This window comes from Scyliorhinus torazame, chromosome 17 (assembly GCF_047496885.1).
Source record: "Scyliorhinus torazame isolate Kashiwa2021f chromosome 17, sScyTor2.1, whole genome shotgun sequence".
In the NCBI taxonomy this organism is placed as follows: Eukaryota; Metazoa; Chordata; class Chondrichthyes; order Carcharhiniformes; family Scyliorhinidae; genus Scyliorhinus; species Scyliorhinus torazame.
The window spans coordinates 58,415,866-58,431,656 of record NC_092723.1 but is presented as its reverse complement, the minus strand read 5'-3'; the positions used below and the strand labels follow the sequence as shown (position 1 = coordinate 58,431,656).

Below are 15,791 nucleotides of genomic sequence, written 5' to 3'. Positions count from 1 at the left end.
GGGCCTCCCCCGCAACATCCACACTCTTCTACCCCCTCAAGAGCTGGCTCATCCTCGCTTTTGTAAGGTGCGCTCTATACACCATCTTCAGCTGTATCAGCCCCAACCTCGCACATGAGGTGGAGGCGTTCACTCTCCGGAGCACCTCACATCAGAACCCCCCCCCCCCCCCCCCCCCCCTCCATACCCTCTCCCAACTCTTCCTCCCACTTTGCCTTGATCCCTTCTAGCGGTGCCTTCTCCTCCAGCAATGTGGAAGCCAACTCTACTGGGAAGGTCTATCTCCTTTCTGGCAAAGTCTCACTTCTGCTTTTAGATGACAACTTCTCACCCTTGTTCCTTTTCTTACTCCCTTTTGCCTTGCAGAACCAAACCGTTTTTGTCATTTTGGCTTTTCTCAATCCTTTCAGAGGCCTTTCCTTCTGATGAAAGATACCTATGCGCCTCGCACGTCTCCTTTTATTAAATTTGTTATGGCTGTTCACTTTTTCAAAAAGAGAATTTGCCAGTCATGTTTTAAAACTTTGTAACAAAATAACATTACATCATCATTCTCATCCCCATTAATTTGGCACAATCAAAACCCCACTCCACATTTGTATATTACACCACAAACCTTGGCAGAAATCATAATTTTTACAATGCAGAGAGAGGCCATTCGGCCGATTGAGCCTGCACTGGTGCTTGGAAAGAGCACCCCACCCAAGCACACACCACCACCCTATCCCAGTAACCCCACTCAAACATGTTTGGACACTAAGGGCAATTTAGCATGGTAAATCAACTGAACTTGCACATCTTTGGACTGTGTGAGGAAACCCACGCAGACACTGGGAGAATGTGCAGACTCCGCACAGACTGGCCCAAGCCGGGAATCGAACCTGGGACCTGGAGCTGTGAAGCAACTGCTACTGTGCCGCTCTGAAGAACAGGATTATTTTCCCCCGCCCCACCAGGGCGGATCTGTGTCCAAAACGGCTCTCCACTTAAATCTAATGAATATATTCAAATAGCACTCTGCTTGTTGGCTAACCTAAAAACATTCCTTTTTCTCTTGATTGGCATAGCAACATTTTATTGTGGATCGTTTTCCCTCAAATCTGTTGGACAGACTATTTTGAGTTTCTTCCCCTCTCTAAAAAGCAGGGTGCATGGAGATATGAGATTACACCCCACCCACCCCTCTCCAAATGACTCCATGTTAACCTTGAATCCCAGGAAACAGTTTAGAACTTGCATACAAAGTTCATAAACAGCACTATGGTAGCCAAAGTGCATTTCTTCAGCCAATTGGACTATTCTTTAACTTATTTAGTTTCTCCTTTCTATTTGCATGAATGTGGGCTGTTTTATTGGAAATAGTCACTAGGATTTTTTTTGAACTGGGGTGCATTGAAGGAGGGTAAAATATAGATGTTTAGCTCTTGGGAGAACAACAGGAGACCCTAAGATGAGCTTGCTTTGGTAAAAGTTCCAGGACCATTTTAATGTCGCCTATCCAATGCCAACTTGATTAAGTTATATTAGTCTGTTTCAACAAAGCAACTAGGCTGGTAGTTTGGAATATTGACTGAGTGCTGAATTGTCAGAAGTATCTTTTGGGAAAGACATTAAGCCAAGATTATCTCTGGCTTTTCTGGTAAATGATGACTACCTGTGGCATGAATTGAATAATGGAGGCCCCTTCCCTCATTGTGATGACTGAAAACTTGGGAGCCAGGTTTTATATGCTACCCAGCTTGTTGCTTGTGCTCCAATCTAATCTCTGCACCAACCCTAGATGGAAGTATGTTTGGGAATGTGCATGTGCTGAGGTTATAGCCTGCTGAAACATGCAATCCAGATGGCATATGAATGGTTATTCGGGCAAAATGTGAAGGAGAGTGACTGGCGGTACTTTTAGTTCTTGAGTTGGGAACAGTTGCGTCACATCTAACAACTGATTCTTTTTCACAGAAAAATACACTGCAAGTTTTTTCTGCGGAGTAATGGCAAGTGTCCTTTTAAATCTGAATGCATTTACTTACATGAGTTTCCAGAGGGATATCGACCCACCCAGTATCGACAAAGGAGGCAAAGGGATAATGTAAGAGATTTTGCAAGAGAATACTAGATTTTGCAAGAGAATACTAGATTTTGCAAGAGAATACTAGATTTTGCAAGAGAATACTAGATTTTGCAAGAGAATACTAGATTTTGCAAGAGAATACTAGATTTTGCAAGAGAATACTAGATTTTGCAAGAGAATACTAGATTTTGCAAGAGAATACTAGATTTTGCAAGAGAATACTAGATTTTGCAAGAGAATACTAGATTTTGCAAGAGAATACTAGATTTTGCAAGAGAATACTAGATTTTGCAAGAGAATACTAGATTTTGCAAGAGAATACTAGATTTTGCAAGAGAATACTAGATTTTGCAAGAGAATACTAGATTTTGCAAGAGAATACTAGATTTTGCAAGAGAATACTAGATTTTGCAAGAGAATACTAGATTTTGCAAGAGAATACTAGATTTTGCAAGAGAATACTAGATTTTGCAAGAGAATACTAGATTTTGCAAGAGAATACTAGATTTTGCAAGAGAATACTAGATTTTGCAAGAGAATACTAGATTTTGCAAGAGAATACTAGATTTTGCAAGAGAATACTAGATTTTGCAAGAGAATACTAGATTTTGCAAGAGAATACTAGATTTTGCAAGAGAATACTAGATTTTGCAAGAGAATACTAGATTTTGCAAGAGAATACTAGATTTTGCAAGAGAATACTAGATTTTGCAAGAGAATACTAGATTTTGCAAGAGAATACTAGATTTTGCAAGAGAATACTAGATTTTGCAAGAGAATACTAGATTTTGCAAGAGAATACTAGATTTTGCAAGAGAATACTAGATTTTGCAAGAGAATACTAGATTTTGCAAGAGAATACTAGATTTTGCAAGAGAATACTAGATTTTGCAAGAGAATACTAGATTTTGCAAGAGAATACTAGATTTTGCAAGAGAATACTAGATTTTGCAAGAGAATACTAGATTTTGCAAGAGAATACTAGATTTTGCAAGAGAATACTAGATTTTGCAAGAGAATACTAGATTTTGCAAGAGAATACTAGATTTTGCAAGAGAATACTAGATTTTGCAAGAGAATACTAGATTTTGCAAGAGAATACTAGATTTTGCAAGAGAATACTAGATTTTGCAAGAGAATACTAGATTTTGCAAGAGAATACTAGATTTTGCAAGAGAATACTAGATTTTGCAAGAGAATACTAGATTTTGCAAGAGAATACTAGATTTTGCAAGAGAATACTAGATTTTGCAAGAGAATACTAGATTTTGCAAGAGAATACTAGATTTTGCAAGAGAATACTAGATTTTGCAAGAGAATACTAGATTTTGCAAGAGAATACTAGATTTTGCAAGAGAATACTAGATTTTGCAAGAGAATACTAGATTTTGCAAGAGAATACTAGATTTTGCAAGAGAATACTAGATTTTGCAAGAGAATACTAGATTTTGCAAGAGAATACTAGATTTTGCAAGAGAATACTAGATTTTGCAAGAGAATACTAGATTTTGCAAGAGAATACTAGATTTTGCAAGAGAATACTAGATTTTGCAAGAGAATACTAGATTTTGCAAGAGAATACTAGATTTTGCAAGAGAATACTAGATTTTGCAAGAGAATACTAGATTTTGCAAGAGAATACTAGATTTTGCAAGAGAATACTAGATTTTGCAAGAGAATACTAGATTTTGCAAGAGAATACTAGATTTTGCAAGAGAATACTAGATTTTGCAAGAGAATACTAGATTTTGCAAGAGAATACTAGATTTTGCAAGAGAATACTAGATTTTGCAAGAGAATACTAGATTTTGCAAGAGAATACTAGATTTTGCAAGAGAATACTAGATTTTGCAAGAGAATACTAGATTTTGCAAGAGAATACTAGATTTTGCAAGAGAATACTAGATTTTGCAAGAGAATACTAGATTTTGCAAGAGAATACTAGATTTTGCAAGAGAATACTAGATTTTGCAAGAGAATACTAGATTTTGCAAGAGAATACTAGATTTTGCAAGAGAATACTAGATTTTGCAAGAGAATACTAGATTTTGCAAGAGAATACTAGATTTTGCAAGAGAATACTAGATTTTGCAAGAGAATACTAGATTTTGCAAGAGAATACTAGATTTTGCAAGAGAATACTAGATTTTGCAAGAGAATACTAGATTTTGCAAGAGAATACTAGATTTTGCAAGAGAATACTAGATTTTGCAAGAGAATACTAGATTTTGCAAGAGAATACTAGATTTTGCAAGAGAATACTAGATTTTGCAAGAGAATACTAGATTTTGCAAGAGAATACTAGATTTTGCAAGAGAATACTAGATTTTGCAAGAGAATACTAGATTTTGCAAGAGAATACTAGATTTTGCAAGAGAATACTAGATTTTGCAAGAGAATACTAGATTTTGCAAGAGAATACTAGATTTTGCAAGAGAATACTAGATTTTGCAAGAGAATACTAGATTTTGCAAGAGGTGTACTGATGTTAAATGTCAGGGTGACATTATCAAACTCGCAGGCAAATGGAACTAAACTGAGAGCCTGCAGTAAGTTTGATTATTCTTCCCTTTGGAATATAATAGTGTCACCAAGAAGGAACAATTTTAGTTTCCAAAAATAAAACACGTAAAGGAATGGAGTAATTTCTAATTTTTTATTTTTTTTTGCTTGTGCCAAGGTTGAAGCTGCTGTCATTTTGACCAATGAATTTGCCTAGTTAGACAATGATTTGCAAAGACTGAAAGCAACAATATATCAATTTTCTAAAGCTGTTGCACCATACAGAATTCCTGCCTTATAAGAGGCATAAGAGTAGAAAAGCAAGCAAGTCATGCAAAACCATCGCATTGGGATTGTCTCCCTTGCTTTCCTCCTTCAACACTGATGACTTCTCACCCTTGTCTCCACCTCAATGCATCACATTCTCTCCCAAGCTTATTGTCCAAGAATACTCCATGTATATATCATGGGGATGGGGAGTGAAAAAGCAGCAGTTTTAATGATAATCAAGGGAAACCTGTTCCAGTGGCAGGAGGGTCAGTAAACCAAGAACACCAAATTAATAGCTATGGTAATTTACTCCACAAAATTTCCCAAGATATTTCACAGAAGCCTCACACCAAGACATAAAAGGAGACCGTCAAATGACCAAAAGCTTTTTTTACGGAGTGCCTCCAAGGAGGAAATATGAGGCGCAGAGAGGAAATGCCAGAGTTGTGCAGCCACAGCCGCCCAGTGATTAAATTCTGAGATGCACACGGGGCAAAAATTAGAGCAGGTAAGAGGGTTGTAGGACTGGAGGAATTGGAGACTGGGAAGGTTGAGGCCATGGAAGGATTTGAGAACAAGGGATCAGAATTTAAAAATTGAGATGCTGCTTGGTCTGGTGCCAAAGTAGGTTGTACTGCATGGGGTTGGTTGGGAAATGGGACATGGTATGATTTAAGGCAACGGCAGCAGAGCTTAGGATGACCTCTAGTTTTGTGGAGGGTAGAACATGGGTGAAAAACCATGGAAAGAAACGTTTCGGCAGCAGGTGAGGTGGGGGTGAAGTCGGGCAATGTTGCAGGTGGAAATCGGGAATCATTGCATATACAATGCAGAAGGAGGGCATTCAGCCCATCAAGTCTGCACCAGCCCTTGGAAAGCGCACCCTACTTAAGCCCACACACCACCTAACCTTTTGGGGCAATTTAGCATAGCCAATCCACCTAACCTACATATCTTTTGGACTGTGGGAGGAAACTGGAGCACCCGGAGGAAACCCATGGAGACACGGGGAGAATACACAGTCAACTGAGGTTTGCATTGAACTCCTGATCCCTGAAGCTGTATGCTCACCACTGCCACCCAGTAATCTTTGCGATGCCATGAATCAGTGAGCGCAGTACGAAGTCTTACAACACCAGGTTAAAGTCCCAACAGGTTTGTTTTGATGTCACTAGCTTTCGGAGCGCTGCTCCTTCCCTGGGTGAATGAAGAGGTCTGTTCCAGAAACATATATATAGACAGATTCAAAGATGCCAAACAATGCTTGGAATGCGACCATTAGCAGGTGATTAAATCTTTACAGATACAGAGATTGGGTAACCCCAGGTTAAAGAGGTGTGGATTGTGTCAAGCCAGGACAGTTGGTAGGATTTTGCAGGCCAGATGGTGGGGGATGAATGCGACATGAATCCCAGGTCCCGGTTGAAAGCTAGTGACATCAAAACAAACCTGTTGGACTTTAACCTGATGTTGTAAGACTTCGTACTGTGCTCACCCCAGTCCAACACCGGCATCTCCACATCATGAATCAGTGAGGAAGCTGGTCATAGAGTCAAACGTGACACCAAGATTGCAAACAAACTAGCCTAATTTCGACTGTTACATGGAGACGGATGAGTTTAGTAGCTAGATAATGGGAGATTGGAGTGAGGTTTGATCACTACTGTTTCAGTCTTTCCGCTATTTTAATTGGGACATTTTTGCTTATTCAGTACTGGATGTCATAATTTAGTAACAGCGGAGGAGTTGAGAGACGTGAAGTAGAGCTGAGCGTACAGTCAACGTAAACGTGCAAATGAACTGTGCTTTCTGATGTTGCCAAGGGGCAACATGCATATGAGCAATTGGGGTTGGGGGGAGTCCAAGGACAGATCTTGGAGGATCCCCAAAAGTAACAATGATGAAGGAGGAAGTGAAGCAAATGCAAGTGATTCTCCTGATACCGTTAGACAAGAATGGAATAAGGTTAGAACAACTAGATGACTGGGGAGGCAATGGAGGAGAATTGAGACCATGGGGAGGCGATGGAAGAGGATTGAGTGGTCAACCATGTCATTTGTTGCAGACAGGTTGAGAAGATGAAGGAAAGTCTACCTTTGGCAGGCATTTTTAAGTCTCAGAATGTGGGCCAGCATTTATTGCCCTTGAACTCTATGAACTTGCTAGGGCATTTTAAGAATTGGCCACATTGCCGAGGGTCTGGAGTCACATGTAGGCCAGACCAGGTAAGGATGGCAGATTTTGTTCCCTAAAGGACATTAGTGAACCAGGTAGGTTTTTATGACCATCTATAGTGACTTCATAATAGTCATTACATTTTTAATTCTCAAAATAAAATAAATTGGGCGTTATCTTTACATTTCAGGCTAATGAACGAGCATGACCTGATGCTGTTTTAAATTGGTCCAGCCACATCGAGCAGTGGATGGCCATGCCCTTCAGGTCTGTGTCCCTTGGACTAGTGAGAGGGAGAGAAGTTGGTGGCTAGTGAGAGGGAGTGAGGTTGGTGGCTATGTCCGTGAGGGAGTGAGGTTGGCGGCTATATCCATGGGAACAGTCAACGTGTGATGGTCATGGCTTTATTGCGGATTAGGGCATCAAAGTGTGAGCAAATCGGTATCTGCAGAAATGTGACAGTGGGGGAAGTGCCCAAATGCAAGATAATTGGGATTGTGAAATTGGAAGACTTTTTTTATCCTCTTTCCCCCCCCCCCCCCCCCCCCCCCGAATGGATAGAATTGGCTGCCTTTATCTGTATGTTGACTGAGATGGCCAGGGAGTGTGGCCATGAATTTAATTAGAATTTTTTGCATAGAGGTCTGGGAAGGATTCTTAAGCACATTTCAGATGAGAACATAATGCATTCAGGTGGAGGCTGAAATCAGGAGGATGAGAAGTCTTGGATGCTGAGGGAGGAAAGCAATGAAGATAAGTGACTTAAAATAATTGGAAAATGACCAGAGAAGACTTTTTTAAAAACGTGTGTGACGTGGAATGGGTCAGTGGTGACGAGAGCAGCTTGAAGGGCTTTTGGGGGGGGGGGGGGGGGGGGGGGGGGGGGGGGGGGGGGGGGGGGGGAGAAAGAGTGGATGGTTGTTTTAAAGCAAGCACAAACAATGGCCAAGTCTGTGCATCTCAGTTGATTTTTACTGTCCTTGCTGTGGCCAGCAAGGATTTATGCTACTTTAGTAATTCCGCATTGGCAGTGTTGTAAATGATTGAATGTGGTTTATACTTCAATGATAAGCAACAAGGTCTGCTATTTCCTCTACAAGAAACAACTCCTCCGCTGAGAGGAGAAGATGGGCTCCTCCAGGGTAGCTAACAAAGGAAATTGTTTATATCAGCTTCTGTTTGACTTTAGGTTGAACAACTGGCATTTCAAAATCTTGGTTTTAACATCTTTTCATATATTCCACAGTCTCCGTTGGGAATTATGTGGGAAGATGATTGCGATGATGACTACGACCACGCCCTTCACCTCCTTGGTATTCTTTCCCTCGATGATTCCTTTTTAGAGAATTTGGCACATTTTCAGTATGAACTTTTTGATTCAGATCTGTCTGATTTTAATTATGATGATTCTGATGATTCCGATGATTATTAGATGGCTTTGTGCTATTTAGCCCTCTGTAGGAAGCAGTGTTCCTGCACACAGCAGGTAGAATATCGATAGCAATTGTTTATCTATATTTTGGCAGTGCTGTTGCAGAAAGCAGGCTAAACCATACAGTTAGGCATTTGTAACTAAAGTCTGTTTTACACTGATATATAATGCAAGGCAAGTTGAATTTTTTTTCTCTTGCACTAGTTGTACTGTGACAGTCTAGATAAACCACTTTTATTTGCTAAATCCTGTAGTTGCAGCTGCTCAAGACTTCAAACACTTTAGGCTAGAGATGTAAAGAGTGAGTGACAAATGAAATGCATCTGAATGAGGATATTGAACTTAAGGAATTGATTGTGCCAAATTCAATGATCATTTTGTGACTTAACATTCACTTGGGAATTGGCTATTTTACTGACTGTAGACATTTTGCTGTCGGTGAACTGATTATGTACTAAAATGATGCTGAGTTACTGAACAAAGTGGAATAACGTAGGTTCAGTAGAACTGAATATAATAGTTTTTTCCTTCCATCCACTAATTGGGGTGAGTGTATTTAACATGGGGATCAATGGCAGTTTGATATTTTGTAACTTGATCAACAAGCTGTTATTGCTTAATTGGTGGGAATGTTTTTTATAATGTTTGTGCTAACAATGTCCAAATAAATCCTTTTCTAAATAGTTTTTGTGTTCTGTTCTTTCATTTCTCTTCCAGGCATGCCTGTCTGGGGTGTGCTTTGCAAAGTCATAAGTGCATCTTATTGAGTGAGGTCCTAAAACCTAAACTTTGTGGAAAGCTGTGCTGGAAATGACAACTTCAAAAGAGCTATGAAGAAGCATTTCTTTTATATAAAAAAAAAAAAAAAAAAAAATATTTATTAAAGTTTTTTAACACCATTTTTCTCCCTTACAAACAATACCCCCCCCCCCCCCCCCCCCAAGGTTGCTGCTGCTGACCGACCTTCCTCTAACGCTCTGCGAGATAGTCTAGGAATGGTTGCCACCGCCTGTAGAACCCCTGCGCAGACCCTCAAGGCGAACTTAATCCTCTCCAACTTTATGAACCCAGCCATATCATTTATCCAGGCCTCCAGGTTGGGGGGCTTCGCCTCCTTCCACATTAGCAAGATCCTTCGCCGGGCTACTAGGGACGCAAAGGCCAGAATACTGGCCTCTTTCGCCTCCTGCACTCCCGGTTCGTCCACTACAAATATTGCTAACCCCCAGCTTGGCTTGACCCGTACTTTCACCACCTGAGATATTGCTCCCGCCACTCCTCTCCAGAACCCCTCCAGTGCCGGGCATGACCAAAACATATGGACATGGTTCGCCGGGCTCCCTGAGCACCTTCCACATCTGTCCTCTACCCCAAAGAACCTACTCCACCTCGCTCCCGTCAAGTGTGCTCTGTGGACCACCTTAAATTGCATCAGGCTGAGCCTTGCACACGAGGAGGAGGAATTAACCCTACCTAGGGCATCAGCCCACAGACCTTCCTCGATCTCCTCCCATTTACCCTTCAATTCTTCTACCAGCCCTTCCCCCTCTTCTTTCAACTCCTGGTATATTTCCGACACCTTGCCCTCCCCGACCCATACACCCGAGATCACCCTATCTTGAACTTCTTGTGCCGGGAGCAACGGGAATTCCCTCACCTGCATATATCTCAAGGCATTTCCTGGGGGTAACTCGAACTTCTCCTCCAGTGCCCCTAGGCTCGCAAACGTCCCGTCAATGAACAGGTCCCCCATTCTTCCAATCCCAGCCTGATGCCAGCTCTGGAACTCCCCGTCCATCTTCCCCGGGACAAACCGGTGGTTACCCCTGATCGGGGACCACACCGATGCTCCCATTGCACCCCGGTGCCGTCTCCATTGGCCCCAGATCCTTGGTGTTGCCGCCACCACCGGGCTCGTGGTATACTTTGTTGGCGAGAGCGGCAGCGGTGCTGTCACCAATGCCCCCAGGCTCGTTCTTTTACAGGACACCATCTCCATCCTCTTCCACGCCGCCCCCTCTCCCTCCATAACCCACTTGCGGATCATCGCCACATTTGCTGCCCAGCAGTAGCTCCCCAGGTTTGGCAGCGCCAACCCTCCTCGGTCCCTACTGTGTTCCAGGAACACCCTCCTTACTCTCGGGGTCTTATTCGCCCACACAAACCCCATAATACTCCTGCCTACTCTCTTAAAAAAGGCCTTCGTGATCACGATGGGAAGGCACTGAAACACAAACAGAAACCTTGGAAGGACCACCATTTTGACCGACTGCACTCTACCCGCCAGTGAGAGCGGTAACATGTCCCATCTTTTGAAATCCTCCATTTGCTCCACCAACCTCGTCAGATTCAGTTTATGTAGGGTCCCCCAACTCCTGGCTATCTGGATCCCCAGATACCGAAAGCTCCCCTCCGCCCTCAGCGGTAGGTCCCCTATCCCTCTTTCTTGGTCCCCCGCCTGTAATACAAAGCGCTCACTCTTCCCTACATTGAGCTTAGCCCGAAAACTCCCCAAACTCCCTTCGAGTCTGCATGACCTCCACCATCTCCTCCATTGGATCCGCCATGTACAGCAACAGGGCATCCGCATATAGCGATACCCGATGCTCTTCTCCCTCTCGGACCACCCCCCTCCATTTATTAGACTCCCTCAATGACATGGCCAATGGTTCGATCGCCAATGCGAACAACAGGGGGCACCCCTGCCTCGTCCCTCGGTACAGTCGAAAGTACTCCGACCTCTGCTGGTTCGTCGCTACACTTGCCATCGGGGCTCTGTAAAGGAGCTTAACCCAATTGATAAACCCTACCCCGAACCCAAACCTATGCAGCACCTCCCAGAGGTACTCCCACTCTACTCGGTCAAAGGCCTTCTCCGCGTCCATAGCTGCCACTATCTCCGCTTCTCCCTCCTCCGATGGCATCATTATCACGTTTAAGAGCCGCCGCACATTGGTGTTTAGTTGCCTGCCCTTTACAAATCCCGTCTGGTCCTCGTGGATTACCCCCGGGACACAGTCCTCGATCCTCGTGGCCAGCACTTTTGCCAGCAACTTTGCATCCACATTGAGGAGCGAGATCGGCCTGTACGATCCACATTGCAGTGGGTCCTTGTCCCGCTTTAGGATCAAAGAAATTGTCGCTTCCGACATTGTCGGGGGCAGGGTCCCCTCCTCTCTTGCCTCATTAAAGGTCCTCACCAGTAGCGGGGCCAACAGGTCTGCGTACTTCCTGTAGAACTCCACTGGGAATCCATCCGGTCCCGGGGCCTTCCCTGCCTGCATGCTCCCCAAACCTTTGCTCCGCTCTTCCAACCCAATTGGTGCCCCCAAACCAGCCACCTCTTGCTCCTCCACCCTCTGGAATCTCAGCTGATCTAGGAATCGTCTCATCCCCTCTTCCCCTGCTGTGGGCTGGGACCTTTACAGCTCTTCATAAAAGGCCTTGAATACCTCGTTTATTTTCATCGCACTCCGAACCGTGGCTCCCCTTCCATCTTTGACTTCCCCCTATTTCCCTCGCTGCCATCCTCTTACGGAGCTGGTGTGCCAGCATCCGACTAGCCTTTTCCCCATACTCGTAGGTCGCCCCCTGCGCTTTCCTCCACTGTGCCTCCGCCTTCCCTGTGGTCAACAGGTCAAACTCCGTCTGGAGCCGTCGTCTTTCCCTAAGTAATCTTTCCTCCGTGGCCTTTGCGTATCTCCTGTCCACTCAAAATCTCCCCCACCAACCTCTCCCTTTCCATGCCCTCTGTCTTCTCCCTATGAGCCCTAATGGAAATTAGCTCTCCCCTGATCACCGCCTTCAACGCCTCCCATACCACCCCTACCCGCACCTCCCCGTTGTCGTTGGCCTCCAAGTACCTTTCGATACACCCCCTCGCCTTCCCACACACCACCTCGTCCGCTGGCAGTCCCACATCCAGCCGCCACAACGGGCGTTGGTCCCTCTCCTTTCCCAGCTCCAGTTCCACCCAGTGCGGGGCATGGTCCGAAACGGCTATAGCCGAATACTCCGTCCCCTCCACCCTCTGGATGAGCGCCGTACCCAGAAAGAAATCTATCCGGGAGTAGGCTTTGTGTACATGGGAGAAGAAAGAAAATTCCCTGGCCTGCGGCCTTGCAAACCACCATGGGTCCACTCTTTCTCTTTCCCCCCCCCCCCCCCCCCCGCCCCCCATCTGATCCATAAACCCCCTAAGTACCTTGGCCGCCGCCGGCCTCTTTCCAGTCCTTGATCTGGAGCGGTCCAGTGCTGGATCCAACACTACTGAAGTCCCCTCCCATTATCAGGCCTCCTATCTCCAGGTCCGGAATGCGCCCCAACATGCGCTTCATGAATCCTGCATCATCCCATTTCGGGGCGTATACGTTTACCAACACCACCCACGTCCCTTGCAGCCTACCACTCACCATTGCATATCGTCCTCCATTGTCCGCTACAATATTCTTGGCCTCAAATGACACCCGTTTCCCCACCAATATTGCCACCCCTCTATTCTTCGCGTCCAGTCCCGAGTGGAATACCTGTCCTACCCATCCCTTTCTTAACCTGACCTGGTCTGCCACCTTCAGATGTGTCTCTTGGAGCATAGCCACGTCCGCCTTCAGTCCCTTTAAGTGCGCGAACACTCGAGCCCTCTTCACCGGCCCATTCAGGCCCCTCATATTCCACGTTATCCGCCGGATTGGAGGGGCTCTCACCCCCCCCCCCCCCCCCCCCCCACGCCCTGCCGACTAGCCATCTCCTTTTCTGGGCCAGTCCCGTGTCCACGCCTCCCTCACCCTCCAGTCCCCCAGAGGGGGGACCCCCGTCCTGACCACCTCTTCTGTGTCCCATTCCCTTTCGGCCAGTGCAGCAGCAACCCTTCCCCCCCCCCCCCCCCAGCTAGACACCTGTCTAGATTTTTTGCTCCCCCAATGTCACTCCCGTAAGTCAGCTGACACCTGCTGACCCCGGCTTCCCCTGCCGTCCCATTGACCCCCCCGCGTGGGAGTCTCCCAATCCATATGCATTCCTTCATTCCCCTTCCCGCCCGCGGGGAAAAAACCCCGTGCTTTCCAAAGCCCGCTCCGCCCCCTCTGGCGCAGCGCGGCCTTGTCTCTCTCCCCCAGCCCATGTAACATTTCCTACGTGTAATTGACCCCCTATATACAACAACCATCACACATCAAACCCCAAAACATCCACCCCACCCTCACAAACCCTCAGTTAGAGTCCAACATTTCGGCTTGTACAAAGGTCCACGCCTCCTCAGGCGTTTCAAAGTAATAGTGTTGGCCCTTGTCTGTGACCCACAGTCGTGCTGGCTGCAGCATTCCGAATTTCACTTCTCTCCGGTACAATGACGCTTTGGCCCGGTTGGAACCCGCTCTCCGCTTTGCAACCTCCGTGCTCCAGTCCGGGAATATTCGGATCTCTGCATTGTCCCACTTACTGCTCCGCTCCTTCTTGGCCCATCTCAGGACCCACTCTCTGTCCGTGAACCGGTGGAACCTCACCACCATCGCCCTTGGCGGCTCATTTGCCTGGGGCTTCTTCGCCAGCACCCGATGTGCCCCGTCCAACTCCAGCGGCCTTGAAAGGGCCTTCGTGCCCATCATCGTCTCCAGCACGTGCTCGCATATGCCCTGGCATCAGCCCCCTCCACTCCCTCAGGGAGACCCAGGATTCGCAGATTCTTTCTCCTCGACCTGTTCTCCAGGTCTTCGAGTCTTCCCGCCCACCTCTTGTGTAGTGCCTCGTTCTGCTCCACTCTCACTGCCAGGCCCACAAGCTCATCCTCGTTCTGACTGACTCTTTTCTGGATCTTAGCTTCGTGGGCCTTCTGCGTGATCCCAAGTCCTTCAATTGCCGAAAGCATAGGCGCCAACATCTCTTTGCGCATCTCCTCGCGCTGCTCCTCCTCGAAGCAGCGCTTGATGAACTCCTGCAGCTCCCCTTTGTCCCTGGCCGCCGCCATTTTGTTTTCTTTCCCTCGCTTCTCCAGTTGCTCCAGTGCCGCTCATTTGGCCGTTACACTTCTGGTCCATTTCATAGAAGTTGGCAGTGTTTGCTTCACCAGTCTGCCCCAAAAAGTCTATGGACACTCCTGAAAAAGGTCAAGAGTCGGTTCCAGACGGGAGCTGCCGTATGTGCGACCTACTCCTCCATGGCCGCCACCAGAAGCCTCGTCCCCGCCTCTTCAATGGCCTTGATAGATCCTTTCACAGTTGTTCCCTCTGCTGCTAGAATTCACCTTTGATAGAATAAAGCCAGATTGCAGATTTAAGCTTGCCCTTCCCCCGCCTGCATGCTGGAAGAGGACTTTGTCTATTGCTGCAGATCAAGCCAAATCCTTCACTGTTTCTGCCGGGTCTGGCAGCCAAAAGACACAACATTCCTGGGGGACACCGTCAGGGGAATGCTGCAGTCTTCTTCCCCACACCGGGAAATGTCAAACAAATGCCGTGGGGGCCCTGTAAAAGAGCCCAAAAGTCCGTTCCAAGGGGAGCTGCCGAATATGCGACCTAGCTCTGCATAGCCGCACCCGGAAGTCGAAGAAGCATTTCTTTAGCTATTCCTTTGCACAATTGTCACCAGAGAAACTGGCCTCTGACTACTATTTGCATTCTTCTCTGCCATCTATCTGATACTTGGTGAGGTGCCATGGTGGGATTTTTTTCTTTAATAAATTTTTTAAGTACCCAATTTTAATTTATTTTTTCAATTGGGTGGATTGGCCAATCGCTAGAACTCCAGAACTGTCTCTAAAAAGAGCCTTGTGCATATCTGTCCTGTACATAGTTACAAATAGATAACGGTTGGAAGTTCCCAGATATCTTGTTTCCAGTGACCATCCATTGCTTGCTAGTCCTCCCAAAATGCATAACTTCACACTTTTTTCAGGCTCAAATTCCTTTTGCCATTGTTCTGTCCATCTATATCGTCCTATAATACAAGACTATCCTCCTCGCTCTTTACCACACCACCAATTTTTGTCATCTGTGAACTTGCTGATCATACCTTCTACATTCACATCCCGATCATTAATGTACACTACAAACGGCAAGGGACCCAACATTGATCCTTGCAGAGCACCATTGAACACAGGCTTCCAGTCACAAACGACCTTTGATCATCACTCTGCTTCTAAGCCAATTTTGGAATTAATTTGCCAAATTGCCCTGTATCCCATGGGACGAGGCTTTGTCAAAAGCCTTAATCAAGTCCATGTAGATTACATCAACTGCACTGTCCTCATCTACACCCAGTCACCTCCTTGGAAAAATTCAAATATATGATCTCCATGCTGACTATCCTTGCCTCTCTAAGTTTGGGATTAATTCTGCCCCTCAGCACTGT

General features: G+C 45.8%; 1 protein-coding gene across 11 annotated transcripts in view; it reads left to right on the top strand.

The window, feature by feature from the left end:
* mkrn4 (makorin, ring finger protein, 4) overlaps positions 1-9,130 on the top strand; it is a 31,763-nt gene extending 22,633 nt beyond the window's left edge. For 9 of the 11 annotated variants that reach the window (XM_072480479.1, XM_072480474.1, XM_072480483.1 and 6 more), the window contains exons 7-8: positions 1,957-2,086; positions 8,262-9,130. In XM_072480479.1, coding sequence (XP_072336580.1) covers positions 1,957-2,086; positions 8,262-8,447 — 316 coding nt within the window. In that variant the 3' untranslated portion in view covers positions 8,448-9,130. The remainder of the gene's footprint in view (positions 1-1,956; positions 2,087-8,261) is intronic. The other 2 variants (XM_072480485.1, XM_072480484.1) reach the window with 2 other exon arrangements.
* Positions 9,131-15,791: the final 6,661 nt, after the last annotated feature.